Source organism: Boeremia exigua (genome assembly GCF_020726555.1).
Source record: "Boeremia exigua strain MPI-SDFR-AT-0100 chromosome Unknown C7974scaffold_11, whole genome shotgun sequence".
Lineage (NCBI taxonomy): Eukaryota > Fungi > Ascomycota > Dothideomycetes > Pleosporales > Didymellaceae > Boeremia > Boeremia exigua.
The window spans coordinates 361,751-388,498 of NW_025763528.1; the positions used below are offsets into that span (position 1 = coordinate 361,751).

The 26,748-nt window shown below is 50.4% G+C and overlaps 11 protein-coding genes across 11 annotated transcripts; 7 read left to right on the top strand and 4 right to left on the bottom strand.

Moving 5' to 3' along the window:
- Window positions 1–338: 338 nt before the first annotated feature.
- On the bottom strand, window positions 339–1,022 carry C7974DRAFT_318865 (uncharacterized protein; the record flags this gene model as incomplete). Its single annotated transcript, XM_046138674.1, has 1 exon — window positions 339–1,022. The coding sequence occupies one exon, from the start codon at window positions 1,020–1,022 to the stop codon at window positions 339–341; it is 684 nt and encodes a 227-aa protein (XP_045993179.1).
- A 259-nt stretch (window positions 1,023–1,281) lies between these two features.
- C7974DRAFT_436425 (pyridoxal phosphate-dependent transferase) lies at window positions 1,282–2,890 on the top strand (the record flags this gene model as incomplete). The annotated part of the gene is made up of 2 exons (XM_046145130.1): window positions 1,282–1,815; window positions 1,862–2,890. 2 exons carry the CDS (start codon window positions 1,282–1,284, stop codon window positions 2,888–2,890), a joined length of 1,563 nt encoding a protein of 520 aa, XP_045993180.1.
- A 1,281-nt stretch (window positions 2,891–4,171) lies between these two features.
- Window positions 4,172–5,848, top strand: C7974DRAFT_379297 (uncharacterized protein; the record flags this gene model as incomplete). The annotated part of the gene is made up of 3 exons (XM_046140455.1): window positions 4,172–4,224; window positions 4,292–5,761; window positions 5,809–5,848. 3 exons carry the CDS (start codon window positions 4,172–4,174, stop codon window positions 5,846–5,848), a joined length of 1,563 nt encoding a protein of 520 aa, XP_045993181.1.
- An 877-nt stretch (window positions 5,849–6,725) lies between these two features.
- On the top strand, window positions 6,726–7,088 carry C7974DRAFT_379298 (uncharacterized protein; the record flags this gene model as incomplete). The annotated part of the gene is made up of 1 exon (XM_046140456.1): window positions 6,726–7,088. One exon carries the CDS (start codon window positions 6,726–6,728, stop codon window positions 7,086–7,088), a length of 363 nt encoding a protein of 120 aa, XP_045993182.1.
- A 561-nt stretch (window positions 7,089–7,649) lies between these two features.
- On the bottom strand, window positions 7,650–8,958 carry C7974DRAFT_44087 (uncharacterized protein). The gene is made up of 2 exons (XM_046145345.1): window positions 8,645–8,958; window positions 7,650–8,585 (listed from the first exon to the last, which is right to left on the bottom strand). Exons 1-2 carry the CDS (start codon window positions 8,945–8,947, stop codon window positions 8,148–8,150), a joined length of 741 nt encoding a protein of 246 aa, XP_045993183.1. The 5' UTR covers window positions 8,948–8,958; the 3' UTR covers window positions 7,650–8,147.
- Window positions 8,959–9,836: 878 nt separating this feature from the next.
- Window positions 9,837–11,601, top strand: C7974DRAFT_365666 (acetylcholinesterase; the record flags this gene model as incomplete). The annotated part of the gene is made up of 1 exon (XM_046139833.1): window positions 9,837–11,601. Exon 1 carries the CDS (start codon window positions 9,958–9,960, stop codon window positions 11,599–11,601), a length of 1,644 nt encoding a protein of 547 aa, XP_045993184.1. The 5' UTR covers window positions 9,837–9,957.
- Window positions 11,602–16,485: 4,884 nt separating this feature from the next.
- C7974DRAFT_44110 (uncharacterized protein) lies at window positions 16,486–18,278 on the bottom strand. Its single transcript, XM_046145352.1, has 4 exons — window positions 18,104–18,278; window positions 17,794–18,030; window positions 17,134–17,738; window positions 16,486–17,083 (listed from the first exon to the last, which is right to left on the bottom strand). Exons 1-4 carry the CDS (start codon window positions 18,141–18,143, stop codon window positions 16,682–16,684), a joined length of 1,284 nt encoding a protein of 427 aa, XP_045993185.1. The 5' UTR covers window positions 18,144–18,278; the 3' UTR covers window positions 16,486–16,681.
- A 1,192-nt stretch (window positions 18,279–19,470) lies between these two features.
- On the bottom strand, window positions 19,471–20,315 carry C7974DRAFT_436435 (VIT family-domain-containing protein; the record flags this gene model as incomplete). Its single annotated transcript, XM_046145131.1, has 2 exons — window positions 19,471–19,759; window positions 19,867–20,315. The coding sequence occupies 2 exons, from the start codon at window positions 20,313–20,315 to the stop codon at window positions 19,471–19,473; spliced, it is 738 nt and encodes a 245-aa protein (XP_045993186.1).
- Window positions 20,316–20,767: 452 nt separating this feature from the next.
- Window positions 20,768–21,769, top strand: C7974DRAFT_379303 (uncharacterized protein; the record flags this gene model as incomplete). Its single annotated transcript, XM_046140457.1, has 2 exons — window positions 20,768–20,928; window positions 20,980–21,769. The coding sequence occupies 2 exons, from the start codon at window positions 20,768–20,770 to the stop codon at window positions 21,767–21,769; spliced, it is 951 nt and encodes a 316-aa protein (XP_045993187.1).
- A 576-nt stretch (window positions 21,770–22,345) lies between these two features.
- On the top strand, window positions 22,346–24,115 carry C7974DRAFT_442065 (glycoside hydrolase family 28 protein). Its single transcript, XM_046145391.1, has one exon. The coding sequence runs from the start codon at window positions 22,391–22,393 to the stop codon at window positions 23,885–23,887; it is 1,497 nt and encodes a 498-aa protein (XP_045993188.1). The 5' UTR covers window positions 22,346–22,390; the 3' UTR covers window positions 23,888–24,115.
- Window positions 24,116–24,276: 161 nt separating this feature from the next.
- Window positions 24,277–26,726, top strand: C7974DRAFT_44126 (fungal-specific transcription factor domain-containing protein). The gene is made up of 2 exons (XM_046145356.1): window positions 24,277–25,723; window positions 25,773–26,726. The coding sequence occupies exons 1-2, from the start codon at window positions 24,318–24,320 to the stop codon at window positions 26,701–26,703; spliced, it is 2,337 nt and encodes a 778-aa protein (XP_045993189.1). The 5' UTR covers window positions 24,277–24,317; the 3' UTR covers window positions 26,704–26,726.
- Window positions 26,727–26,748: the final 22 nt, after the last annotated feature.

The following is a 26,748-nucleotide window of genomic DNA, read 5'->3' on the forward strand; positions in this document are numbered from 1 at the left end:
TGATGCTGATTGATGAGCGCGCGGGGTTGGCGGGGGAAGTTGGACGGTTGGGTGGGTGTGAGGACCGCGCTGCTGGTGAATGGTGGTGATGCGGTGGGTGGCGCTGGTGAGTGCACGTAGACTGCTTTCTTAGATCGCTGCGCTCTGATTAGAGAGTCTAGATGAACGGGTCATTTATCGTCATGATATGATACAATTTTGTACACCGATCTTGCGCTTCGCTTGTTCGCTTGATATGCACAATCAACAAAGTTGCGTGAGCCCCCCTCCTCCAATATGTAACACAGTGCCGGCTTCGCTTCGTACAACCCCAAACGCACATCCATTGTATACACCCCCTAATCGAACTTGATGTCGAAACTCGTCCCACACCCACACCCGCTCGTCGCGCCCGGAATCCCCGTAATCTTGAACTGGCTGCCAATCAGCTCCATCGTGTAATCCACCGTGCTGCCATTCAGCATCTCCAGCGACGCCTCGTCCACAACCAGCTTCTCGCCCTTGGCGCCCTCGAACACCGTGTCTTCGTCTGTCGGCGGTTCTTTGGTGAGATCGGTGAGAGCGAGCGTGTACTGGAAGCCGTGGCAGCCGCCGGACTCGATGCTGACGCGCAGTGCGGACTGTGGGTTGTTGTCTTTCTGCGCGATGGTGGAGAGGCGGGCGCTGGCGCGTGGCGAGATGGAGAGCAGGAGGGGTGCGCCAGTGGAGTCGGTGCGTGGGTGCAGGATGGCGCGGGCGGGCGTGGAGGCAGAAGGGGCGACGGGTGTCGCGGCGGTGGCTAGTGTGCGGCGTGGTATTTGAGGGGTGAAGACGAGACGGGAGCTCTTCTTGAAGGCGGGTGCTGGCTGCAAGGCACGCGGCAGGGTGCAGGGCGCGAGGAAGTCGAGGTAGAGCTGTGGTGTGGCGGTGGCGCGGCTGTATGCTCTCGCTGTATTGTGTGTGATGCTCGCGGGCCGTGTGTTGTGTGTCGCTACTCTTCTCGCTGCGCGCAGGCAGGATGTACACGCTGTCGACGAAGCCATGACTGGTGGTGGTGAGGGTGCAGATGGCAAGTCTGAGGTCATGTTCGATATCGGCCCAATGGCAGCCGAGTGCCTGACCAAGCATTCCAGAACGTTGACGGCCCCGCTTCAAGCCCCGCGGCGCTCTGCACACCCCATCCGGGAAACCGCGAGCTATTTTCAGAGCTGTCTCGTATTCTACAGGCGGTTTTTGTATTCTCCCTTTCACGAGCACCCGCTGCTGCACAGCTACTGTCGCTCACGCGGACGCGCAGCTGACATGCCATCTGCAGGGCCCAAGAATCCCTATCAGGCGATAGCTGACGCCGAGCTATGCTCTGAGGCCTTTGCGCGCCAGGAGGACAACAAGGACGAATTGAGCAAGCTCCGCAAGGAATTCGTTATCCCAACCAAGGGCGACCTCAAGAACAAGAAGTATGGATTCTGCAAGGCGGGAGAAGGCGCCAAGACCGTGGCGCAGGACGACAACGAAGAGGCGATTTACTTTTGCGGCAACTCGCTCGGGCTGCAGCCACGAAGGACAAGAGACTATGTGAACCGCTATCTGGACACCTGGGCCTCCAAGGGCGTCTTTGGCCACTTCACCGACTACGAGGGGGGTCTGCCACCATGGCTGCACCTCGACGATGCGACCAAGCAGCAGTCGGCCAAGATTGTCGGCGCGCTGCCGGGCGAGGTCGTGGTCATGGAGACGCTGACGGCGAATCTGCATCTGCTGATGTCGAGCTTCTACCGGCCCACTGCCGACCGGTGGAAGATCATCATCGAGGGAAAGGCCTTCCCCAGCGACCATGTAAGACACGCATCGACACTCTTCATACTCCACTAACCCACCACAGTACGCCGCCCTCTCCCAGATCGCGCACCATAACCTCGACCCGTCCGCCCTCATAACCATTGAGCCGCCTTCTGCCGCCGCACCCTACCTCTCGACCGAGCATATTCTCTCAGTCATCTCGAAGCACGCTGCCACAACCGCCCTGGTTCTGCTGCCGGGGATACAATTCTACTCGGGCCAGTTTCTGGACATCGAGCTGATAACACGCCACTGCCACTCCAATGGCATCCCCATCGGCTGGGATCTCGCCCACGCAGTCGGCAATGTGCCGTTGAAGCTGCATGACTGGAACGTCGACTTCGCCGCATGGTGCAACTATAAGTACATGAATGGCGGGCCTGGCGTGATCGGTGGCCTCTTTGTACACGAAACACACGGCAAAGTCGAACAACGATCCGCCACCACTTCAGACGCCGCTGGCGCCAAGAAAGCGAAAGCATCCAGTGACACCACCAGCAAAAAAGATGCCAACGCCAACGAGACACAACTGACGTACCGTCCCCGCCTCAGTGGCTGGTGGGGCAGCGACAAATCCAGCCGCTTCGCCATGGAAAACCGCTTCGTCCCCATCGCCGGCGCCTCCGGCTTCCAGCTCTCGAACCCGTCTGCACTAGACATGACCTCGGTCCTCGCCTCCCTCGACGTCTTTAGCCAAACCTCCATGCCCGCTCTGCGCGCCCGCAGCATTCGCCTCACGGCCTACCTCGAAGCGCGCCTCCAGCGCCCCCCTGGTCCTTACACAATCATCACCCCCGCCAACCCCGCCGAGCGCGGCGCCCAGCTCAGTGTCCTGCTTAAGCCGGGCTTGCTGGAGTCGGTCCAGGCGTTCATTGAGCAGCGGGGCGTGGTGGTGGATGAGCGCAAACCGGATGTATTGCGTATCGCGCCGGCGCCGCTGTATAACAGCTTCCTCGATATACATCGCTTCATCACAATCTTCCAGGAGGCGTGTCGCAGGGCTGTTGCGGGGCAGGGGCAGACGCAGGGTCGTGTTGCGCCGAGCGCGCCCGGCGCGATTGCGAAGACGTAGGTGGTGGAGGTGTGTAATGTGAGTGCGGGATGTGAGTGCACGTCCACGCATCCACACCTCATACAAAATCCTTTTCCTGTGTTTTTCTTTTCCTTTCAATGGCACATCTTATACCCCGCCGTGTAATCAGCTTCCTGGCTTTTCGTAGAATATATTACACCATATTGCACACTGTTCACTACGAGAGAGCCGCCTTGCTAAGTTCACTACCATTTCTTTCAGCAGGCTTGGTCACAAGCCTTCGAGGCCAATGCGTACCATTACCAACTACGTGCAATAGTAGCGTTCCGGTTCCACAGCTCACGAATGAAGCCGGAAGAGACGGTCATTACTTTAGGTCCATCCAGGATTACCAGACGCTTTGTGTCGGTACATCAAATTTGACCCTATTTCTGCTAGCCAGTCTGTTTGCTTCACGTACGATGCGCTGTGACAATATTACGGGGTTAGGCGGCAATTAATTGTCCAGCCTTCTAAAGCCACTAAGTGCACTGAACAGCTCCACCAATGTCAACTCCGATGGCAGGATCTCTCTGCTTTTATTACCGGGGTCTCCACCGAGATCCTGATTGGTACCTTGCCTACAGTACTGGAGACGGTGTCACTAATATCCCCGGGCAAGATACCAGGATGTTGCTCGGGATCTCGGCCTTGGGAAGCTGGGGGAGAGTATGGTGTATTGGGGCCGCAGAGACGGCAACGAGAATTGTTGCACCAGCAGTTGAGTACTGCCTGCAGCGTCGTGAGACCAGACCTATGGCCAGTGGTACGGGTCATAGCATTGCTTAAAATACCAAAAAAGTGTCGCGATAGCCAAACAGAATTTCATTAATCGCTAAGCAACTACAATTACCCATCGTTCTAAAGAACTACGGTTTTCCATAATGAAGCGTTACGGGGCGGGTCTGGTATTTCGAACAACCCTCGTTCGGTACGCGCTGTTGCCTCACTCGAGACGCACGAATCCCGTACCTTTAATCCTACAAGCTCACGCCGAGCGGCATAATCGGCGCCTTTTTTGAAAACGATACCAACTTCAACGCGCGATGAGTGACAAGGCTGTGGAATCCTGCGCGGGGGTTCCCGCGGCTAGACGACGTATCATGCACAGTATCGTGTCTGCGCATACGCAAACTGCCTGCATGGCAAACGTGTTGATATCTGAGTGGATCTCAGTACAGTGAACCGACTGCGCCGTGTAGCGCGAGTAAAGGACGTCTCTATTTGTTCAGCGCTTCCCGCACAGGTATCTGTCGAGAGAATACCAGCCATCAACGGACCATGGCTAAAAAGAAGACAGTCTCCAAAGCTACGGTCAAACGAACAACGACGAGGTCAGTACCTCCAATATCGGATCGTCTCTCGAGACCCTTGACTGACTGTCTGTGCCGTATGTTTTAGCCCGTACACAATTCCACCGAATGCTCTTCGCTTTGGCCCAGACCGACAAACTTATTACGTCCCCAAACCACTCTTACAGAGCCTAGGGGAACTATCTGAGCACGACCCCTGGGACAGCGCATCCAATGTCCCAGACGTAGATGCAGATAGTGGTCATGTCATCGTCCATTTCCTGTACACCGGAACCTACCAAACCCTGATCGACGAGGGTGAGGACGTTACCACAAGCCTCTATGCTAGCAAAGAGCTCCTCAAAGCTGCTCTGGTGTGCATGGCTGCCAAGAAGTACAAACTCAGTGACCTAGAAGAGTTGGCAAGAACAGAAATGAAGCAATGCAGTACCAACGCCAGTATCACGGAGCTTGTGCAGCTCATCAGTGAGGACACATTCATAGCGCTATGCAACGACTCTCCATGGCTACAAGACTTTCTGACACACAAGGTTGAGGTTGCTATCAAAAGCAGCGATGACACGTTTTTGATGATGGGTTTCTTCGCAAGCATTGCTAGCTCTAGTTTGGCCAGATTCCTGGCACAAGAGGTGGTCAGTATCTATCACAAAGAAAATCTGGAGTTGCGCAGCAAGACTGCTCTATCTAACGGCCATTCATCCACGACAACTGCCTCTCCTGGTGCCAAGGAGTCGTGCGAGGCTGAATCGAAACTGCCAGCGATTTCAAAGAAGAAGAAGAAAATGAAGAAGGGCATCCCTTCAGAGCCAGCCGGGATCATTGCATCATTGCCGGAGCCAGTGGTAGGGTCAGTTCCAGAAGTAGGGTCAGAGCCTGTGAAGCATTCAGCACCAGAGCTTGTGCCAGAAGCAGAGCCAGCAATGGTGCCAGAACAAGAACCGGAGACAGAAGCCACGCCGACCTTTGAAACTCCTTATGAGGAGAGCATAGCTATACCCGAAGTAGACTATACAGAAGCAGTCTGCGATCCCTTTGCGGGTTTGTCTAAGTCGCAAAAGAAGAAACTGGAGAAGAAGATGAAGGAAGAAGCTAGACTCGCCGAAAAAGAAAATGAAAGGGTCGCGAAAGTTGTGGAGGAAGCCGTTTATGACTACGTTCCACCGGAAGCTCCGCTGCCGTCTGCCTCTCCTGTGCCTGAGGTTGAGCCTGTACCTGAGGCTGAGGCTGAGGCTGAACCTGAATGTGTCGCTGAAGACCCTCCTCCTCCCGAACCTACGCCTGTGGTGGTAGAAGACCCATCTTGGGATAACTGGGGCTGGCTCTCTGGCTCGAGTAAGGAAAAGAAGAAGCATGGAGCTGTATTCTTCAACGACACTCCTGCACAACAGGAGGCGGCTACGGGGTCAGATATCGTAGAGGAAGTGTTGCCTGTGGACTACACTATAATTCCTGATCCGACGATCGAGGTGGCAGTGGCGCACAATACCGACGAGTGTCCTCGGCGCGTAGAGCATCTGTCTGGAAGAGACGGTTGGCGGGCTTGTGCGTCGTGCGAGCTGTACGTGCGTGAAACCGCCTCCAGACTGTACTCTGCTGGATGTCTAGATGTAAACGGGTTAAGCACAATCAAGTAGGGAGCACATAAGAAGAAAGCTGTGGTAGACCTCGTCGGCGCTTCCAATCGAGGTCTGTGGAATCAGAGGGTCTAGACAGACAGAATAGTTCCTGAAGCGACAAGATCCACCAAATCTGAGCAACAGTGCCTATCTCCAATGTAATACGCACAAACACACTTTCCCAAGTGGGCTGAAGTCGTTGACAATATGAGTCTCGGTTGCTGCCCGGATACAGAAGACTCGGTGCGCTAATAATCGACCCCCTTACATGCTTCTGTAACCACCTGAGTGCCAACCCACTAGTAAGTTGCGTCAATAGAGCCGAGCGAACGGGAAGCCTTGCTTCTGACGTCCTATGCTTGAATGTGAAAGATTTCTAAACAGTTTTACCTAAAGACTAATTGTTGGCTTCCTAAGACCAGTTGGTTGGATGGCACCCACTGCTTTACTGTGTAGATTCTTCACTACGACAAGCATTGAAAGATAGCGCATTTGATTAGTTGCCTTAGACATGTCACAATAATCACTCTTTAAGAGAGATCACTTTGTTTTGTCTATAAAAGAGGCATTAAGTCAGTTTGAGCATTGAGTACACGCGCGTCATAGGTTGGAAGTGACAGGATTAGACTAGTCGAAGATAGGCTATAGGGAGTCTAAGCAAGTGGTCGAGAAGTGCCAGCTAATCAGCTTCGGCAGCTTAGCAGGCCCTTCTTCGGTCGCTTGCTTAGAATCCTCTGAGTTTATATACGGCCCCAATGAATACGATGATGCGTTCAGCCTAGCGTTATGTTAGCCGAGGTCGCCTATCTGTTCTATGTCCCCTCTCATCATCGTAAGACATCACACTCTCACAACCCATCAACTACCAGAATCAATCCCGCACCCAACTTTAATACCACGCCCAGGATGTCGCTCCTCGCCACCGGTTCCGTCTTTCTGCTAGCCGCGCTCCACGTTTATATCATGGTCTTGGAGATATTCCTCTGGACCTCCCCAGCAGGACTGAGAGCGTTCGCGCTCAAGCCCGACTTTGCCGCCAAAACCAAGAGCATGGCCGCGAACCAAGGCTTGTACAATGGATTTCTGGCTGCCGGTCTCTTGTGGTCTCTGGTCCACCCCAGCGCGGAGTTTGCGCCTCAGATCGCGCAGTTCTTCGCGGCTTGTGTTTTTGTGGCTGGTGTTTTCGGCGGCCTGACGGCAAACAAGAAGATTTTCTTTGTCCAGGCGCTCCCAGGAGCTCTGTGTCTTGCTGCGGTGGTCTTTGCTTAAGCGGATCTGAGAATTTAGCTCAAAAAGGGCCGTTTGAAGGTACTAAGGCGGCGGAATTAGTCACTGTATGTTGAAAGGTGAACATAATGGCTGAACTTTACTGACAATTTGACAGCTTTACTAATGACGAGGAAATCAAAGATGTGAATATATGTGCGATGTGGTGCCTTGATGGATCTATGCAGCATCGGCTTAATCCAAGCCCTAGCAAGGCATAATGGTGTATTGCTAATGGCAATGCCGTATTGCAAAGATGATACAGTAGGCGCCTGGATCCTCGCTTTAGTATGGCGCTATGTATGCCGGCTTGATGCAAGCCCCAAAGAAATAATCTCAGTGGCTAGTCTAATGTAGGAAAAAGGAGACAATCTTCACTGCATACAGGAGAAGCTCGTGTCTAAATCAGAGTTCATCTTAGGGGTATCGAATAAACAAGTCGTTGATCAAGAGCAAGAAAGAAGAAAAAAGAGGCGGTAGCACAGTACAGTTTATGTCCAAAGGTTGAACGGCCGAGTCCGTTCTTCGAGATGTGTTAGTAGCTCACGCCCTCTGATCTGGCCGACCCTTGGAACATATCATGACACATCTGCTCTGAGTCTTGTGCACGCGCAGCAAGGCGAAGTCCAGTCGGTGTTCCTGCCCGCGGTGAGCCATCACAAACGAGATCCTCAAAACGCACTAGAGAGAGATCTATCCCTGCAGGATCTTCAAGTAGGACGACTACAAGTCGTGCAGAAAGCCCTAAAGGGTCTTAGAGAGAAGGAAGTGACAAAGCTAGACTAATCCAAAACAGATACGCGAAGCAGCAAATTGGAGCATGTCGACTCGATTCATCTAAAACGACAGGAAGACCCAGCACATCGATGATCAGATACTGAATTTATTTATTTCCTACGACTGTTGTTACAATGTTATTGTGGTTTACACAGTTCCAGCATGACCTATCGAGCGCACGCTCAACCCCTTCATTCCTGCTTCTCTTTGCGACTCTTGACGAACCCTGTATCAACAGTTATTGTTGGTGGTACTCAAGGTTTTAGCTACCTGCCGGATTCGCATCTACTGCTCCTGTGCCACCAACCTCTCAACCCTCTCGTCCGCGCTCACAGAGAACTTCATCTCTCTTTTCTCGACCAGAAACTTGCCAACGGCAATTCCAAACATGAGCAAGCTTGCAACAAACAACGAAGCCACTAGGTACCTTCCAGTCTGTGTCTCGTGGCAGATGACTCCAGTTTGGCGCCACTTCCGCGCCGTATCCCAGCTGTCCTTCGTGTCCTTCGTGAAATAGCCAACAATCCCACAAGCTGCTTGTTCGTGCGTGCACTGAAAGTTCATGTCAGGGATGTAGCCTTGGGTCCAGTCGCACTTTCTCATATTATCAGTGTCGAAGATAGACTGGGTGTAGATGAATGCAATAACAGTGACGATGAAGGATACGGAGCTTGGAACAATCTGCAAGAAGAGCGTCGGTTTCCGGGCGGAGGTGTTGGCTATCTGATCTTAGTGTTAGACGATCGACTTCAAAGCAAAGTGAGTATAAGGTCTGGACCTACCTTTCCCGCCAAGAAGAATCCCGCTACACCAACTACTCCAGCAAGAGCACTCGCAGCGGCTGCTGCGATGATCATGTGTTCGCTTGAACCCTCGTATATGAGGTTGACCTGGTGCTTTGTGTCTACATCATGGCTCGGCCCGCGAAACCATGTGTAGGAGCCCTGAGGCCACACACGGTCCATCGAACGTATGCCATGGATTGTTAGATAAAGAACAGCCGGAGATATGGCCAACAGCGCGAGCGAAAAGAAAAGCAGACTGCTGTTCAAGATGACGTGGAGGGGTGGCGACGTGAGAGCCATAGCGTAGTATCTGAGTGTTTTATTTGGCAAAGTGACTCGATACCTGGCTTATATATAACATATGTTGAACCCCGCGCATTGGTCTTCGTATACGATTTGCTCCCTCGTAATGTTTGCATTGGAGGCCTAAGGACGATGCTGCCTTGCCAAGGCTGCAGGAGCTGCTGCGCCTCCACCGCTTTAGATAAATATATGTTGCCGCCCGGATGCAGGAGAGTTGATGCACTGATGATAAAACCCCTTAAATGCTTCTGAAACCTGCCTAAGTACTGGTTCACGGGTACGGTGCGTTGCTCAGATAGGGCTGAGCGAGTGGGAAGCCTTATTTTTCATGTCCAATAGTCGAATGTTAAACAACTTGATCTGTCACGAACCGTTTGTTTGCTTCCTAAGACCAGTCATTGGAAAGCGTCTACTGTTTAGACCGTGCAGACTCTACACCACTGTGAGCATTAATCCTACAAACAACGCAATCGATCGGTCACCTTGAACATAACAAACGACACACATCCTTAATTATATATTCGAACGTGCCGCAGTAGCCTCTGTAACTTTCTGCTGATCATTAAAGGAACAACTTTGTCTTATCTACAGAGGGGCCAATAAGCAGGTCGATTTGAGAGTTGAGTACCTACACTTCCCCAAATCGGCTGGACCTTAATCCATCCAATGTTGTTGCTAGGCTTATTAGGGCGATCAATTAAATCCTACTGGAGGTCTTGACCTACTTACTTGATCGATGTCAGCTGTGCTTAACTAACCCCTGTTAGAACATCACACTGCCCCCCCCGTATTTGGCAGGTGTTTCTGTTCAGGATTCGCATCGGATTTAAAAATAGAGCTTTGCCCGCCTTAACGCGAAATGACCTCAGTGTACATTATCGAGCTTCATACTTACACTTACATACAATACGTACAATCAATCGCACCAGTGCCGAAAACTTCGATTAGCTGGATGCGCTCCCTGATCTCTTACAAATTAACTGCGACATCTTCGTAAAAGCGTACCGATGTGGTTCAAAAACCCTTGGGTCCTGATCTTCGCGGTCGACGCTGTGAGGGGCGCGTCATACTCTTCCAATACCAGCGTTCAACTCACAGTGCAGACATTGACAGGATCCTTTACGGGCTTCATCGAACCCGAGTTCCCTAACACGCGTCAATTTCGCGCGATCCCCTTCGCAGAGCCGCCAACAGGCCCACGCCGCTGGTTGCCACCTCAAAAACTCTCCACGTTGCCCACGGATCACCGCTGGTCCACCAAATTTCCGCCATCATGCCCACAATACTTTCCTGCAAAGCCAGACTTTTGGAATTCGGAGCTCACTCGTGGCAATCTTGTCTATAATGGTGGCCAGAACGATTCATCCGGCCTGGCTGGAGAGGCGACATCAGAGGACTGTTTGCATCTTGCCATCTGGGCTCCAAGTCACATTCCAAACGAAGGCCTCCCTGTATTCTTCTTCATGACCGGCGGCGGTTTCAGCCTTGGAGGTGTCGAGCTTCCTTGGCAGATCCCAAGCTCGTGGGTAGAACGGTCCAAGTCGCACATCGTGGTGAGCATCAACTATCGTCTCAACATCTTTGGCTTTCCCAGCGCCCAGGGCTTGAAGGACGGAGAACAGAACCTCGGTATTCTAGACCAGAGAGCCGCTCTCGAATGGGTCCGTGACAACATTGCTGCGTTCGGCGGCAATCCCGAACGGATCATGCACTGGGGTCGTTCTGCTGGTGGCATTGCTGCTGATATACACGCCTACGCCTACCATGATGATCCCATCGCCGAGTCATACTACTTCGAGTCTGGAACAATTTTCAGCTCTGATGCGGCGGAGGGCGATAGATTTGCGATATTCAGTTCTGTGGCGGGCAACGTCGGGTGCGGACAGCCGTGTGGTGCTAGCTGCAAAGACGAAGATGAACAGGCGGCGGCTGAGTTAGACTGCATGCGCCAGGTCTCGCAGATTCAAATCACCAATTTTGTCGGGCAGCACAATGAGGCTGTGACGACAGACCGTCAGCTTCGTTTCGGTCCATTGCCGGACAACAAGACTGTATGGAGTACGAGTGGTTACAGGAGGCTCTCCGAAGAGGGAAAGATTGCCCGCCGACCGACTCTGATTTCTTTCACCTCAAACGAGGGCTCGTCGCTGCTTCCATTGCCAGAAGACGCGGCATCTGCAGGTATCAACCAGACCATGGTTGATGGCTTCAATATCGGCTTCGCCGCCTGCGCCGCGCTCAACTCAACAGCTTACCGTAACCGTGTCAACCCAGATGTGCCTGTTTTCCGTTTCCAGTATGCGGCGGAATTTCCCAATCTCAATGTCTACGACTGGCTAGGCGCGTACCACAACAGTGAGACGCCGCTCATCTTCGGAGCGTACGATTTGATGAAGCACATCGCCAATACAACAGATTATCAGATCGAGATCAGCCATTCGATGCAGGATCACATTCTAGCTTTTGCTAGAGATCCGTACCAAGGCCCGCAACAGGCTTTTGACTGGCACCCAACAAAGATCAACGACACGAGCTTGGGAACTCTCATCCGTTTTGGGGGATCCAACGGCGATGTAGTCAAGCGTGTAGATAATGCTGACGTTGATGGCGCGTGTCTTGATGCGACTAAGCAAAATTCTTTCCCCTCGTGAGAAGATTGCGCATGCGTAAGCGTGGATATTTAATCCAGCATCTTCTAGTATGAGTAATGCATACTGAGTATGCTTTATACATTCAAACCAATTCGATTCGCGAACCTTTATGGGTCCGTGTGACGTATATCTTACAATAGCCTACCCTTGGCTACATCTTCTACACACCTTGGTCAAATTCCACAACACTAGCGTGTGCATCTGTTTTACAAAACCTTGAAGGAAAACACTTAGTGGCTGCTTTAACGTTAAGTTGCAAGTCTTAGCTTTGGGTAGTATGTATCTCGCTTTCTGCAAACACAGAGGTGCGCAGAGGGGACTTGGTCCAGCTGTCCAGCTCCTTTGAGTAAAAAGGTAAGGCCAAGAAGGCACCTGGACAGTATTCTTATCAGCACTGGGCTTTGCTTTGACCTCATTCGTTACCAAGATTACATATTCTCCGTCCAGTCGTTGCAAGTTCGATAGCTCTACCTGACACTCAGACGGACAATTGACTTCACGCTGGCTTCACTGCAGAGGTTTAAAAGACGCTGTACGTGAAGCATTGAGATCGCGTCTAGCGACAATGAGCTTGAGAGAGCTGATAGATGAGCTACTGTTGCGAGCTGGAAGAAGAGCGGTATTAACTGCCGCCATGGAGAGCGCTCTGGTCAGCTTATTGAGACCAAGAAGTGAAGGAAAAAAGTGTACGTGGTCGGGAGAGGGATCATTACCTGGGAAGCGTAAAGAAACGTTTTTCAACTCCTGGTCTGGCACGCTGCTGTTTATGGCCCATGCAAATGAATCTAGTCAGACTTGTTAGCTTCCAGTACCGGTACATCCGGACGGCGGTAGAGACCCACACAGCGGCTGTGATCTTGAGGGAAGTTGCATTGATCCGCATCTCTTTTTCTGTCTCCACACCAAAACGAAGTCCATCCACAAACTCTGCCTGTTGAACACCCGTTCCTCCGGTCAAGTTCACATTGCGCGTAGCACCAAAGCCGTACTGTACGAAGATGTTCGCCGTATCGACTGTCTGACGGCAAAACAGGATATATTCGCCGTCCAGAGATGTCAGCTTGATGATAGGGGTTTTATTCTCGGTCCTGATCAAAAGTTCACAATCAGTACGCAATCAAGCAAGATCTAACATGGACTCAGATCTTACATATGGACGTTCCGCTTACTCTCGTCTACCATTCAACTTTTGCCGTCGTTAGACAGGGTGCCGACGTATGTGTTGGTCACATCGCAGCCTCTGCGCTGCACTTCCTCAGGCACGTATGGTAGCTCGATCTTAGCAATCAAACCATGTGCACTGTCGTTGACTTTGATGATCCAAGAGTATTCGGACAGAGCGACAAAGGGCTCGTCTGTACTTCTACTAACGAACTTCCCTGGCAGTGGGGACGTGTTCTTTTGCACTACGAGTGAGCGATTACGCGGTGAGAAGAGGTCGAGGGCTAGACCGTCTTTGAAGTCTTAATCCGTGCGTTCCATCTACGTTCTGATTAGATGCTCTAGCTACGAAGTGACGGACAGTGATTCACGCCGAATTCTACTTACCCGGCCTGAAATAGGTACTGTTTGCCCAAAATCTGCGAGATCATCTTGTCTTCTTACTGGTGTCGATGTGTTTACCAATTCAGCTACAATACCCAGACTGTTCGGAAGTGAGACAATGTAAATGAAGAGAGAGTATTGGACTACTGAAAGCAGGTCGAGTATGCTACCGATAATCATCTTGCTGTAGGCTTGAGAGGAGTGATAGCTGGTTCATACCCGCTATACATGTAATATCTTTGGCTCTTTTATGCGGACCATGGATTTTTTGCTTTTCCCCTATCCGTGAAAGGTATGTTCCATTCATGAGTCGAAATGCGATAGATCGGATGGCAACAGAGCCATGAAATACTTTGCTCGGTAAATATATTCCAAACAGGACATTATGAGGTAAGGGGTACGTGCTGCAAATTGAGCGTCTCGGCTGTAAACCCTGCTGCTATTTGGGCTAGTCTCCACTTGTTTGCAACTTCATTGAAAGCCAGTGTAGCAGCTTACTAGATGCTGCGTCGTAGATCCAACATATACGACAAGGCTGTGCAACGGTTCGAGATATGAGACTGTGCATTGTGTCGCTCGTTTCAACCACAATCCTAGCTGCAACAAGTTAAACGCGGTGCAATCTCTTGTGAAGGATCTGGCGGTGATAGGTATCTACCATCTGGCTTTGAGTTACCGCATACTCGCTAAGTCGGCATCGTCCAACAAAATGCCAACCTATTGTTGCGAGGAGACGTGAGTCGCGAAGTGCAGTCCCAGTATTACAAGCCACTGTCGAATTGTGATATTTCTCAAAACCACCGGATCCGTTAGATCGGGTTTGGGCGTGGTAGCCCTTAGCTTGCACCAACGACCTTGCTCTACAAATCACTCATCTCTACAGCCAATCATAGCGGCAGGGTGACATCTGCATCAGTGAGGAGTTTAAGTTCCCGGTGATTCTGGTCCTGCTGGGTTTGCGCCTTCGTTGCACGTTATTCAACATCTTCCTAAGTTGTCGGCGCTACGCAGACCCGCCCGTGTTTGAGGAAGCGCAACATTGATCTGTGAGTCATAGGCACGGAGCTGTTTCGACCAAGCCTACCTATGGTAATACTGACATTGAATTCCGTACGAGGTCGCAGCCGCGATACAATGTCCAAGAGTATATCTAGGTCCGCGGTAGCTATACTACCAGCCTATGCCGCAGGCACTTTAACAGGACCACGAAGCGCAAAGTCACACTGTGCAAGAGGCATAGACGGCTAACGTACCCTCAATATACCAACTAACAGCAACACGAAGAGTGTAAGTAGCCGCAGGACTCAATGATACCTTTAGGTCAAGCTTGTAGGGTGTGAACAACTAGCGCCTTGGAAGTCCATACTTAAGACCTAAATCTTTTTACTTTATGCTAGAGAATCTAGATATATGCAATCAAGGCTTGTGTAAATATACATCATATCAGGTTTAAAGAATGCTTTAGTTCTTGTAATAAGAAGTTCAGAAAGGCCCTTTTCGCCATGTCGCTTTCCCTTCGTCATCTTGAATGGGGTAGTTCCGATGCTTGTCGCGTGGTATAAAAGCTTGTGTCGCGCCGTACTCACTCATCATGACAGCCTCTGATTCTGTCCGCTTCCGACTCCGCGCCGAATTTTCTTCTCATTTCCCGAATCCGCCTGTCCTCTTTTTGAACTCCGAAACAAAGCCGCAATCGAGCCAGGTCATGTCGCTTGCCGTGGAAATCTGCCGGATCATGAGCCAAGACTACTGGTGAGCGAGACCTGAGTCACTACCAATTTACTGCATGGCAATAACGTCAGGCGTGTCACAACGGCTTTCGTGTACAGCTCAGCCGGGATAAGAAGTACATGCCAATCTATGTCTGGATATACGCACAGTACCGAGCTGAGCTCAGTACGTGCATCGCGATGTTATTTGTTCGTACGAGCAATGAGAGCGCAGCGAGTAAGATCTACTGGGCGAGACATCGGAAATGCGTGTGTTCACCTCCGGATTTCATCCGATCACGCACATATCCATTGAACGCCGGTCAGGAGCATTTGCATCCAATGGGATGAGCGATGCAGGTTGGAGGTGTCGGGACATCCACGTACCCAGGAACGACCAGCAGAAACTTAGACGATTCGGCGTTGAGATTGATTTTATGGGAAGACGGACAAAGGGCCAACGAAGATCGGCGAGGTGACGTCGGTGTTGTTGGCCTCCGGCCGGCGCTGGGTTCCAGCTAGCAGGACACGATCCACGTTCAGAATCGCCTCTAGTGGAAAATTCCTGTCTAACCACCCGATTTAGCCAGCTGGTCAAATGGACCAATGTTTTCAGAGACATCGTTCAGCCTTGTCGGCGACACATACAGGTGACGTCCTTGGACTTTTTCTCATCAAGGAACAGCATGTTTTTGTGGCTTGGATAGTACAGACCGCGTCATCAATGATCTCAATGCATCTGATTGTGCCTACCTCAACTTTGTAGACTTAGGGATTTTATACAGAGCTGGACCCATTGTCCGGATGTCCAGTTGAGCAGCGAAAGTTGTTCGGTTTGATACAATCCCTCTTGTTTTTGCGATATTTCCCTAGATTTCGAGTCAGCAATCACTGTTTATCCGAGAACCATGTGTCGGAAGCAAAAGTCTGCTACACAGTCACGCCTGAAGCGGTTCTGGACTCGACGAAGTCCTTCTCACGAACAAACGACTCGGATTACCAACTCCCACGAGGAAAGACTGTCACCTACTTTCTCGTCTGATTCTACTATCCAAGGTGCGTTTCTCTCAAATTTACGATCTGCAGGACTAACGCCGAGCAGTCTGCCCAAGTGATTCAAACAACAGTGGACTTGGCTCCTCGGAGCTGGCTTCAGAGGAGGAGGATTCACACGCTATTGAACAAGTGGTTAATCAATGGTTGGGTTCGATGCGGGAGAGATCCATCCCTGTTAGCGTTTCATCCGTGTAACCAAGTGTGTCGGTCCAAGATCAGCCATGACGCTGTACAAATTTAGAAGAGAGCTTCCAATTGAAAAAGTGACTTTGCGTCGTGTTGATAGTTTTGTGTAGTCATGCTGCATCCCCACGTCGCTGTTCACGGCTGCCAACAGCGTTACATCACATGTGTACCAACTGCCTCTCTTTCCACTGAACTCAGCCAAGCCTGGCACACAGAAACCTATGTACTTTTCTCGACCGGCGGAGGATTCTACTCACGACTTGGTTGCTTATAGTAACTGCACCCTTAACAGCGAACTGTGTTAGAAGGGACCAGGGGCTGCAAACCCTGATTTCCCCCCTCTGTTCACACGTCAATCAGTGCCCCATGGCAGGCCGGCTTATTGTAGAATAGCCCCTTTTGACGCAAATAATTATCAATCAATCAATCAATCAATCAATCAATCAATCGATCAATCAATCAATCACATGTGTACCAGCTCCGTAAGATGACTCCGTTTCAGTTTCTACGCTCTCATAGATTATTACTCGCCAATGGGAGGACAATGCAACGCAAGCAATGTGGTGACAGGACCGTTGCATGGCTCATGACACAAACACCTGGTACGTACTTCTTGGGCCCCCGTTCATCTGATAAGAGTCACAATGAAGCTCTTCGTCGCTGGAAATCCTGTCTCCCTCAGTCTTTTTACTCGACCATCGTTTCCAACCAAGGAGTGCCAGAACGATAACGAAGACAACAGCCACTGCAGCACCGTAGTAGACATTGTTGTGTGGCTCGCCGCTGAAGTTGAAACCAGTGAAGCCGTTGATGATGCCTCCCAGGACAACAGCCGGACCGGCGAACAGATGCACCTTGCCAAACACTGTCGACCTTTTGTATTTTCGAAAGCAAAGATGGTGGTAGAACCCGATGGCCCACTGTGCAAACAACAAGGCCAAAAGAACAAGTCCGAAGACTTGATGACCGGAGGAAATATCTTTTGACTATGCGAGCTAATGTCAGCGAGAGCCAAAAGGATCAGCCAATGACCTACGCGGTTGTACATTGTGCTTAAGTAGATTCCGACGCCAACCCCAACGATGGCGGCAAGCACTCCTATCGTTTGAACAATATAATGCGCTTTGACGCTCTCAAGAAAGCGCAGCAGGATCGCACCTAGTGGAAAGATGATGACGAATGCAGCGAGCATGATAGCTGCGTGCGCCGGTCCGACCTTGTCTCCATCACGCTCTGCTTGTCCGTCGGCGCCAGCATTCTGTATACTCAGTAGTGAAGCGTCACTCGGTATCGTGACGTCTTCTAGGTTCGAAGATGCAGCTTTGGTCATATCCATCCAGAAATTGCCGTACGCGGCGTGTCGCTTGATGCTGGCAGACTTCGACGCACTTGAAATAGAGCCGTCGGTAGGACCCCATGCGTATAGAAAAGGCTGCTTAGCGTTGGTCAAGTCTAGCTTTCCATCGCTTTCACCAAATGCACTGATGTTCTTGCAATGTATGCTGGCAGAGTAGAATCGCGTGCCGCCCATCTGGATAATACTGTTGTTGTATGCTGTGTTGTTTTGCAACGCGCAATCAACATCGCTGCTGAAAGTTGGCTCGACACGACCGGTTGAAAGCCTTGTTGAGAGGGTTACGCCTTGAATGAGGTGAGCGACTTTTACAGGCTGTAGTACAGCAGCTCGAGCACTCACTGCCTTTGTCTGCACTCTCATATAGGATGAACATCACACTCCCATCCATCTCGCTCCCTATACCAGTGCCTACCCATTGGTAGACGGCTGGTGCCAATAGATGCATGTAAACATTGCCAGTAGTTGTAGCGCTTAAGGCAAATGTGAGGTTGCCATAGTCAGTGGGATAGATGAATGTCGAGACGTTGGCCCTTGTTGCCTGAGATAAAACGGCAGTAGCTCTTAGAATGCAGAAAACTAGACGATTGGATGCGTTAGATAAATCCTCTTCAAGTCTTGATCAAACCAAAGTTGATCTCCGTGTACTTACGCAAGGCGCATGTAAATGTGAAGTTGTGTTGGACATGCATTTTGAGATCGCGCAACGGCAAACAATAAGAAAACGATGACGGATTTTAGAATAGTCTGAAACGAAGCACACCAGGCCGGGCGACTTCAGCACATATATGCTCGTCAGTCAAGCATGCCCTTCGACATCGTGTCAGCCGGTTGACCAATCAAAGCCGTTGTTATTATGCTTTGCAATCCACCATCACGTCGACGTTATTGGGCGATGAAACTTCAATTTTACTCCTTTCCGTTTCGTCTGACGCGTTCTACGGCATTCCGACGACGTTTTGGGGCTGAGCACCACGAAACAGGACGACCTGTGTGTGTTGCATCGCCCCATACGTAATCGCAAAGTATGTCTAGCGTTTTCATGCGTGCATGCACCTCTGAGGAAGGCTAAGAGAGGTTTGACAAGAACGGAACGCCTTGTTGACAACCTTTAGCTTACACAAGTAATTCAAAAGAGGCTTGATTGGCCTCGGCGAGGCTTGTGCCAACCACGACGATTGGTCTGTAGGCAGGGGTGAGCGAGGACGGCGACTTAGAATGCAGTCGGCGTCCTAAGATTTTCCAGACTGAAAGCGAGGATACTGGCATCATTGCTGCACGAATTCAACGTAATCCTCTAGCCGAAATCGACGTCATAGAGCCCTGTGAAGTCGCCCTGGGTCAAGGCAGCAGGTGTTCTCGCAGAGCGTGATGCCTACTACAATCGCCAAGCCGCTTTGACTAGCGTGTACCTGTGTCATCCAATGACATGTAAGGAATGACACACTCCCTCAACCACAGCATTGCTCAACTCAAGATGGAGGTGGCTCGCAATTTTCTACTTGCATGGACTAACTGGCTATGCGGCGCCTAATACAGTTCTTGCCAGCTCCGATACTAAGTGACACTTCCTTAGTTCTGGGACTATTCATCCTTTCAACGAGCCAGAGACTCCCACTTCTATGTTATCGATATTACTTCTCAGGCTTCCGCAATGTTTCCCTTTTGCATAAAGGTATCAGCATGCAGAAAGGAGGTGATAGAATCAAAGCATTGTTGAGAGACATACATATCTGCGACAAGGATATGATGGTCGAAGTGCATAAGCTTCTTCAGGGTACCTCTACATGAAGGACTGGATTGGAAGTTGTCTAATCCCAAATAATCTGATTTAAACAGCTCCAGTGAGTTCAGATCCGGGCAGGTCCTGGTGAGCATGTTCAATAATTGCGTGATCGAGCCTGCCGAGGCCAAGCTCAATGGCATCAGGCATGTAGTCTTCCATGTCAATATTGTTCTTGGAGGAAATTCAAGGTAACAAAGACTTAGAAGTGGCCCTTGAGGGGTCCGTCCTTAGATTTACAAGTGTACTGGCCGAATCTGGTTGAATCCCCTTACTATCCCATAATTAGTCGCCGCCGCCAGAACTCCTATGAGCAATGTCTGCAACGAACGGATGACAGCATCTCTTCTAGCACAACCAATTACAACAGCCTTGAGAAACCCGAACCTTATAAGAATCAGAATGGTGACCCCGATCGATGTGAATAGTGCGTGATTGACGTCTTTGTATACGAAGTACGGGATCATGGGAACGGGTCCCCCAAGGAGGTAAGAGAGTCCCATACTTAGGGCTGAGATCCAACGTCTTCAAGTCCTCGGTCTTGCGAGCTTTAGCTCGAAATCCATTATAAACTGTGATCAGGTGAGCGATTAAAGCTGATTATGGGAGAGGGTGAGCCTACTTTTACCCACATGTCCTTTTTGGACATCGGACTCTCAAAGATTGGCCGAACGCATTCGCAATCCATCCCATAGTCGACTATCACCTCATTTATCTCCCTCTCCTCAGCCTGGGGAGACATGGTGACTTTTCTCCACTCTCGAGCTTCTTCGATGCGATAGTGCTTGTCTTCCGTGACTGCGGCCAGGAAGGCACCTAAACCCATTGAAATTGCTCCTGCGAAGATCTCAGCAAGGCCGCCAAGGATGACAAGATTGAGAGATCCAATGGAGGACAGTCCAGCAGTGAGGACGAAAGGAACAGTAAGACCATCAGCAATCCCAATGATGATATCTGAAATGACTTCGCTGTTGTTGGAATGATGCTCCTGATGTAGTGCTCTTTGATGTTCGGAGGGCTCAGCTTCGCTCGAGTCCCCACAACCGCTTCTAAGCTTCGATCCTGCAAGGTCAGTATCCATGCTGGTGATTTGTGTAATCAATATGTTAAAATTCTTGAAACAGAAATGCAAAACACTAATATGACTGGCTTACCTTAAGATTACTCATAATACATAATAGATACAACCTGTTAAACTAACTATTGGGTACAAACTAGTAGTAGTAATCATTGTAAAGATAGATTTTAATTGATACAAGCTAGGCTATCATTCTAGATCTCTTATGCTATTTACTATTAGACCTTATAGTTAGCATTACTAGGTAGAGAGATATATAAAGAATGCAATAGAATGTATTTTATCTTAAAGTAGGACTATTCACAGACTAGCACTGGGAGAGCGCGGCATGTATCTCTAGTCTTATTGCTTTTGCCGCAACAGTTGGGCTGTTGAAGGCTTTCGATGGAATATCCCAGCCAGACTGGCCCTATGGTATAACACTCAACTCGGCGATCTCGATCCTCACTACCATAATGAAAGGATCTATTCTTGCCCCAGCTGCAGCCTGCATCAGCCAGTCGATATGGATCAGTTTTACGATGAAGTCGCAGTGGCTCGACATCTTGGCTGTCTATGATGCTGCTAGCAGAGACCCCTTGAGAGCAGCTCCGCTATTGTGGATACTCAGAATAAGGTGTAATCAGCATTGTGTTGTTCTCGAGTCAACTGCTTACCTGAGATGCAGACGTCTAGCATGTGTGGGTGCACTACTCACGTTGCTCGCCGTTGGCATCGAACCCACCGTGCAACAGGCTATTACAATCCAGGCCCATCGAGACAATGCTTTACAGCAAGCCTACGTCCCTCGAGCGCAAAATTTCCTCCAGATTGCATCCCCCAATTCTTCCTCCATGGAACCAAGCGTCCCGACGAACTCCATGATTGGCACTTTGTTCAACGGACTGTTTTTTGGTTCAATGCAGTCTGGGAAGGCATCACTAGATGTTGTTCCAAGTTGCCCAAGCGGAAACTGTACCTTTCCAGCGTACCAGACGTTAGCAGCTTGCTACAAATGTCAAGATTCCGCCAGTGCTGTTGTGGAAGATTGCATCGGGTGGAAGAATCCATACAACACCGACCGAAGGACTTGCCATTACCGGCTACCCAATTCGCTACAGCTCAATCAGACAGCCCCCGTCAGGACGGAGCATCATTCTACAACCTTTGGAAAGCCAACAATAGCCGCTAGCGCCCAGCTTCCCCTGGTGATACCTACGTCTTACGGTGAAAACATCATGAACCTGGCAATCTTGAATGGCACGAACGGTGAAGTTAAAGGCAACATGTCGATATCTGGCTCACAGTGCGTTCTGTATTGGTGTATCAAGACACTCGAGGCCGAGGTCACAGACGGCCAATTTCATGAGTATGAGCTGAGGTCCTGGATCGATAAGGACGCCATCATAAAAGGGGATTTGGTTTTGGACAAATTCCACCGGACTTTCCCAACATTACTCTCGCTCCTCCAGATTTAGATTTAGTTAGCTCTACATCTCTATTTATGGTGAGCGCGTACGCACATTGGTCCGTTAAGAATTGGCTCATGTCCATGTTTACCTTCAGCAACAGTATGGTGCCAATTGGGGATGACAGAACGAATCTTAACATCTCTAACGATGACTGGCTCTATCCACACAAATCTGATAGCATAAATCCACTGAGGGTCAGATTGCGTAGCACGAAGCTAGGTACAAAGCTAGCTAGTACCTGAATAACAGTCTTTGCTGTGTAGCTTACTAGCTACATCTATCTTACCATATCACGCTATATACAGACTAACAAATGGGGTTTGGGTACCTAGCGTGGGTTAGGTTAGGGTTTAGAGTTGTATAGCCTATAGGTAGAGGTTAAATAGGTAGAGGTTAGCTAGGGTGTTACTAGCGTAGGTTAGAGTAGACTTTTAGTAAAGGTAGCTAGGATGTGACGGTGCTCGCGTGTGCTTGTCCGAAACTCTTCTGCATTCGCCCGGCGTGCGGGCTAACCGCCGGGCCCTTTCCCGATGACTGTATATCTAGTTATATTCAGTAACAATCACCGTATAGTTTATATATGCGACAGATGTTCCTTACTCCGATACTAATACTGTATACCTCCAAATGACAAGCCTCAACCATATCGACCGCGATCGCCTCCCGGCTGGATTCAAGGTGGACGAAAATTTTCAGATCCGCACCAGAGTTGCAGGCGTAGGTCATGAAACTGACTGGCATGCGATAACAGCAGTCACCACGACCGTTGCGAGCGTCAACATCACACGAAACGAGTTCAATACGCATAACATCGCTGTTGCCTCTTTGAGTATTTCCCCTGGTCAAAGTCTTGAATTCAAGATACGTTACGATTGCTCCAAAGTCGACGCTGCTGTAATCCGCCCTGCTTCGTTTGGAATATACACCAAAATCGATGATGGATGTATTGGATTCACTCTCGATCGCGCCGTCGATGTAATGCTCGAAATCAATGGCGACAAATGGCAAGCTCTACACTTGCTTGTGAATGAGATCGATCCCGATGAGCCCAATTGCGACAGTATGGGATTGTGGTACTTCAGGCCTGGTGTCAACAACGGTTGCGCCTACGATAAGGTCGTTGATGGACAGTTGGTTGTCCCTTCAGATACAACAATATACCTGGCAAGCGGCGCATTTTTGACTGCGCAAGTAGTCTTTTCCAACGTGGAGAACTCCAGCATTCGAGGGCCTGGATTTATCTCTAGACTGGGAGACGCGTACGTGGCCTCGGCATCTCAAAGACCCAGAGAACTCGACGGCGGGGCTGTTCTTATTGAGCGATCGAAGAACATTATAGTAGAAGGAGTGACCTCTCTTCGCTCTTTTGGTTTCAGTCTCCCTGTTGTGGAAGGCAAGGACATCCATATCAATCGGTATCGCTCATTCTCCAGTTACGGCAATGGCGACGGCATTGATCTCTTTTGCTGTCGTGAGGTCCTTATCGAAAATTGTTTCCTGCGCAACTCCGACGACACCATCGCCATATATGGCCATCGCTGGGATTACTATGGCGATACACGGAATATCAAGGTACGAAATTGCACGCTGTTACCAGACATTGCGCATCCCATACAAATCGGCACTCATGGAAATTCGAAAAGGCCTGAGACATTCAGCAACATTCACGTAAGCAACATCGATATCCTGGACCATTGCGAACACCAGATGTGGTATCAGGGTTGCATTTCCATTAACGCGGCAGACGAGAATCTCATCCAGGACGTGCTGGTTGAGGACATTCGGGTCGAGAAGATCACCAAAGGCCAGCTGTTCAACATTCGGGTCATGAAAAATGCAATGTGGACAACGGCGCCAGGGCGAGGCGTGAAGAATATAACTCTTCGCAACGTTGAGCTCGATCAGGAAAGGTCGGAAAACGTCTATCCATCGCAGATAGCGGGTTACGATGCTGGAAGGAAGGTTGAGAATGTCAAAATTGAGAATTTGAAGATTGGTGGACAGTACGTCCATGATGGTATGGCCAAGCCGAGATGGTACATGGTGACAGACTTTGTACCGCTGTTTGCGAACGAACATGTGGAGAATGTTGTGTTTAGATTGACCACCCGGAATATAGAATGAGAAAGGAGTCTACAGTGAATGAACTTAGCAAAATTACAATATGCGGGCAATCGCAAGCCCGAATTGAGGGTGTGATCTATTGATTTGATAAATGTGCGCCGTTGACATCGTCAGGTACGGTGCCTGCGACGTTCCATGGACATATGACGACCCAACAAAGCACGGAAGGGCAATGATCCAGAGCAGCGCGTATGGGAACCCAATATCAGACACAACGAGTGTCTCCACCTGCACACTTTGGGTACAAAGTGATGAGACTGTGATGCGGGGAAAGACCCCGGGGCGCAGCTCCGCGTGTTGCTCCGAATCCCGCTCCTGGCCGAGGTAGGCAAGATCGGCCGTGTACCATTGTCCCCGCACACGCGCTCCGCACAGAAAGTTCGCACCCTGTCAGATTGAGCCTGCCTCATGTTTCATCTTACGTATACCGATGGACGACCACGGCCCTTTGGATTTCGATAGCTCTGATCACGATGACCGCGATCAAGCTGGCAGCAACGACGCAAAGAGGGATGAAAGCGCTAGACCAGCATGCCAGCCGTGTCGCAAGAAAAAGGCGAAATGCTCACGCCAAGTGCCTTGTTCGCAGTGCGTTAAGAACGGTTTGAGTTGCATGTATGACAAGGAAAAGGGGAAACCTGGAATGAAGGCAGGTGCGATCGATCGCATTCACCGCCGCCTAGATGCGCTCGAGAACATGTTCCTTGGCCAAGGGGTTCTTTGGCAGCAACTTTGGAATCAAGCACATACTACCAGTAATGGTGTATCACCACCAATGACTGGGAGCCTACATGAACATACCGAGCAGCTGAAGCAAAGACTGGACACCCTCGGGCGCAAGCGCTGCAACGACGAGGACGATACCACGAGCTCGCCGGACTCGAGTAAGCGCAGGAGGATTGACCGGGGTGTAAGCAATGTTGAAGGGCCAGCCCTTCACCGAGGCAGCCTTGGTCAGGAAATGCTGCCCGCAGATTTGATCGATCCACTGGTGGAGCTGTACTTCAGCAATATTCACCCTTGGATCCCCGTGCTCCACGTTCGCCAGTTTCGACACCGTTTACACCTTCCAGAAGAGAAGCACAAGATTAGTAGCATCTTGCACGCCATCACATCTCTCTGCGTCCGCTTTTCAGATGACCCTCGGTTGGGTGATGCAGAGAGCCGCTTAAAGCTGGCGGAGTCTAGCCGTCAAGCGGTCATATTGCAAAGTATGGAGTCATTCTCGGTTGAAGGCCTCCAGGCTCTTATAATATGTGCCTTCGACACGATAGGTAGCGGTCGTGGCCCTTCAGCATGGTCGATCGTAGGAAGTATGACCAGAACCGTAGAGCAATTACAGCTCAGCACAGAGGAAGAAGATGGCGACAACCATCGCAAAGATTCTCACGCTTTGGTAAAGCGCATGGCATTCTTGCCTCCTTGTAAAGATTGGAGCGAGGCTGAGGACCGTCGGCGCGTATTCTGGACCGTCTTCCTCATGGATCGATTTTGCAGCGTCGCAACTGGATGGAACGTTTGTCTTACCAGCGCAGACGTTAAGAGGCGATTGCCATGCGAAGGTGGATTGTGGGAAGAGGGCAAGCCGCTGGATATAACCACACCGTTCTTTGGTGTCTCCGATCCGCCAGGAGATGCGATGAACACCCTACCTAGCGCACGACCAGAGACCGCCGACCAAGCGTCCCTTGGAGGTTTTGCGTATTGCATTGAGGCCACAGAAAGTCTGAGCCTCGTAACATCCTTCTTTCTCCAGCAGGAGGTGGACGTGGCCAAGTCCCACGATGTGCAGATGTGGCTAATGAGATTCAAACAATTAGATCTCCGTCTGATCCAGTGAGTCTCATGGGCTTCTCAAATCATGTACCGAGGCTAATTCCCATAGATGGAAAATCTTTTTGCCAGAACGTTGGCGAGAAGCATGCGCGCTCAACGCCGACGGTAACATGGACCCCAATCTCACATTAGCGCATATCACGCACAATACAGCAGTGGTACTCCTACATCAAGGCATAGCGTATCCATCGCAAGACTGGCAGTCTTTACCGATCAGGCTTCCATCCGGCTCAAGCGCTGAGACGTGCATGGCAGCCAGCGTCGAGGTCTCTATTATTGCGGCTGAATTTCTGCGCAACATGCAGTGTCTGACAAACCCACAATTTGCCTTTTGCCTCTTTATATGTGGTCGCATGCTGCTAGCACACGCATTCTATTACGACATTTCCTTGCCGAACGAGTTCGATAGTCTTATTCACAGCCTTCAAGTCATGGCACGCCGATGGAATGGGGACCACTCGACGACAAAAAGCAACCTTGCTTCAAAATTTGCAACGCGACTCAATCATGCTCGTCAGGCCGGGCTTCAGACACTAGACATACGACAAGCAGCCTACTCAGACAACCCTGCCGGCCTTGGAGATGGAACTACGAATGCTACCTCGAACACGTTCGGCGGTATTCAGAACGGATCAGGCACTATCGGACAACCATTGGGGACCTTCGGAGAAATCCTCCCCGTGGCAGCAGACCAAGGCGAGACTCCGGATAGCATCACCTTGGCTTTTCCACCTCTACCTCTTGCATTTCAAGCACAGCCATCGAGCAGGAATCACACTGCTTTGCCCTCCCCAAATCTGGACCGAATGAATCACGCATCCTTTCCCCCTTCGAAGTATAGTAATCCGAACGTCGACATGGTATTGCCTCCGGGAATGTCCGTCGATGGCAACGTACAGCTGGAGGACCTAGCCTCATTCCTTGACTACTCTTTCCTGCCTGAACAGCGAGTCAGCGCATTTTCTCACTCAATGGGCTGAGAAACGCCCGTGTCGAAGGGTTTTCTCGTTTCTATCTATATCTGG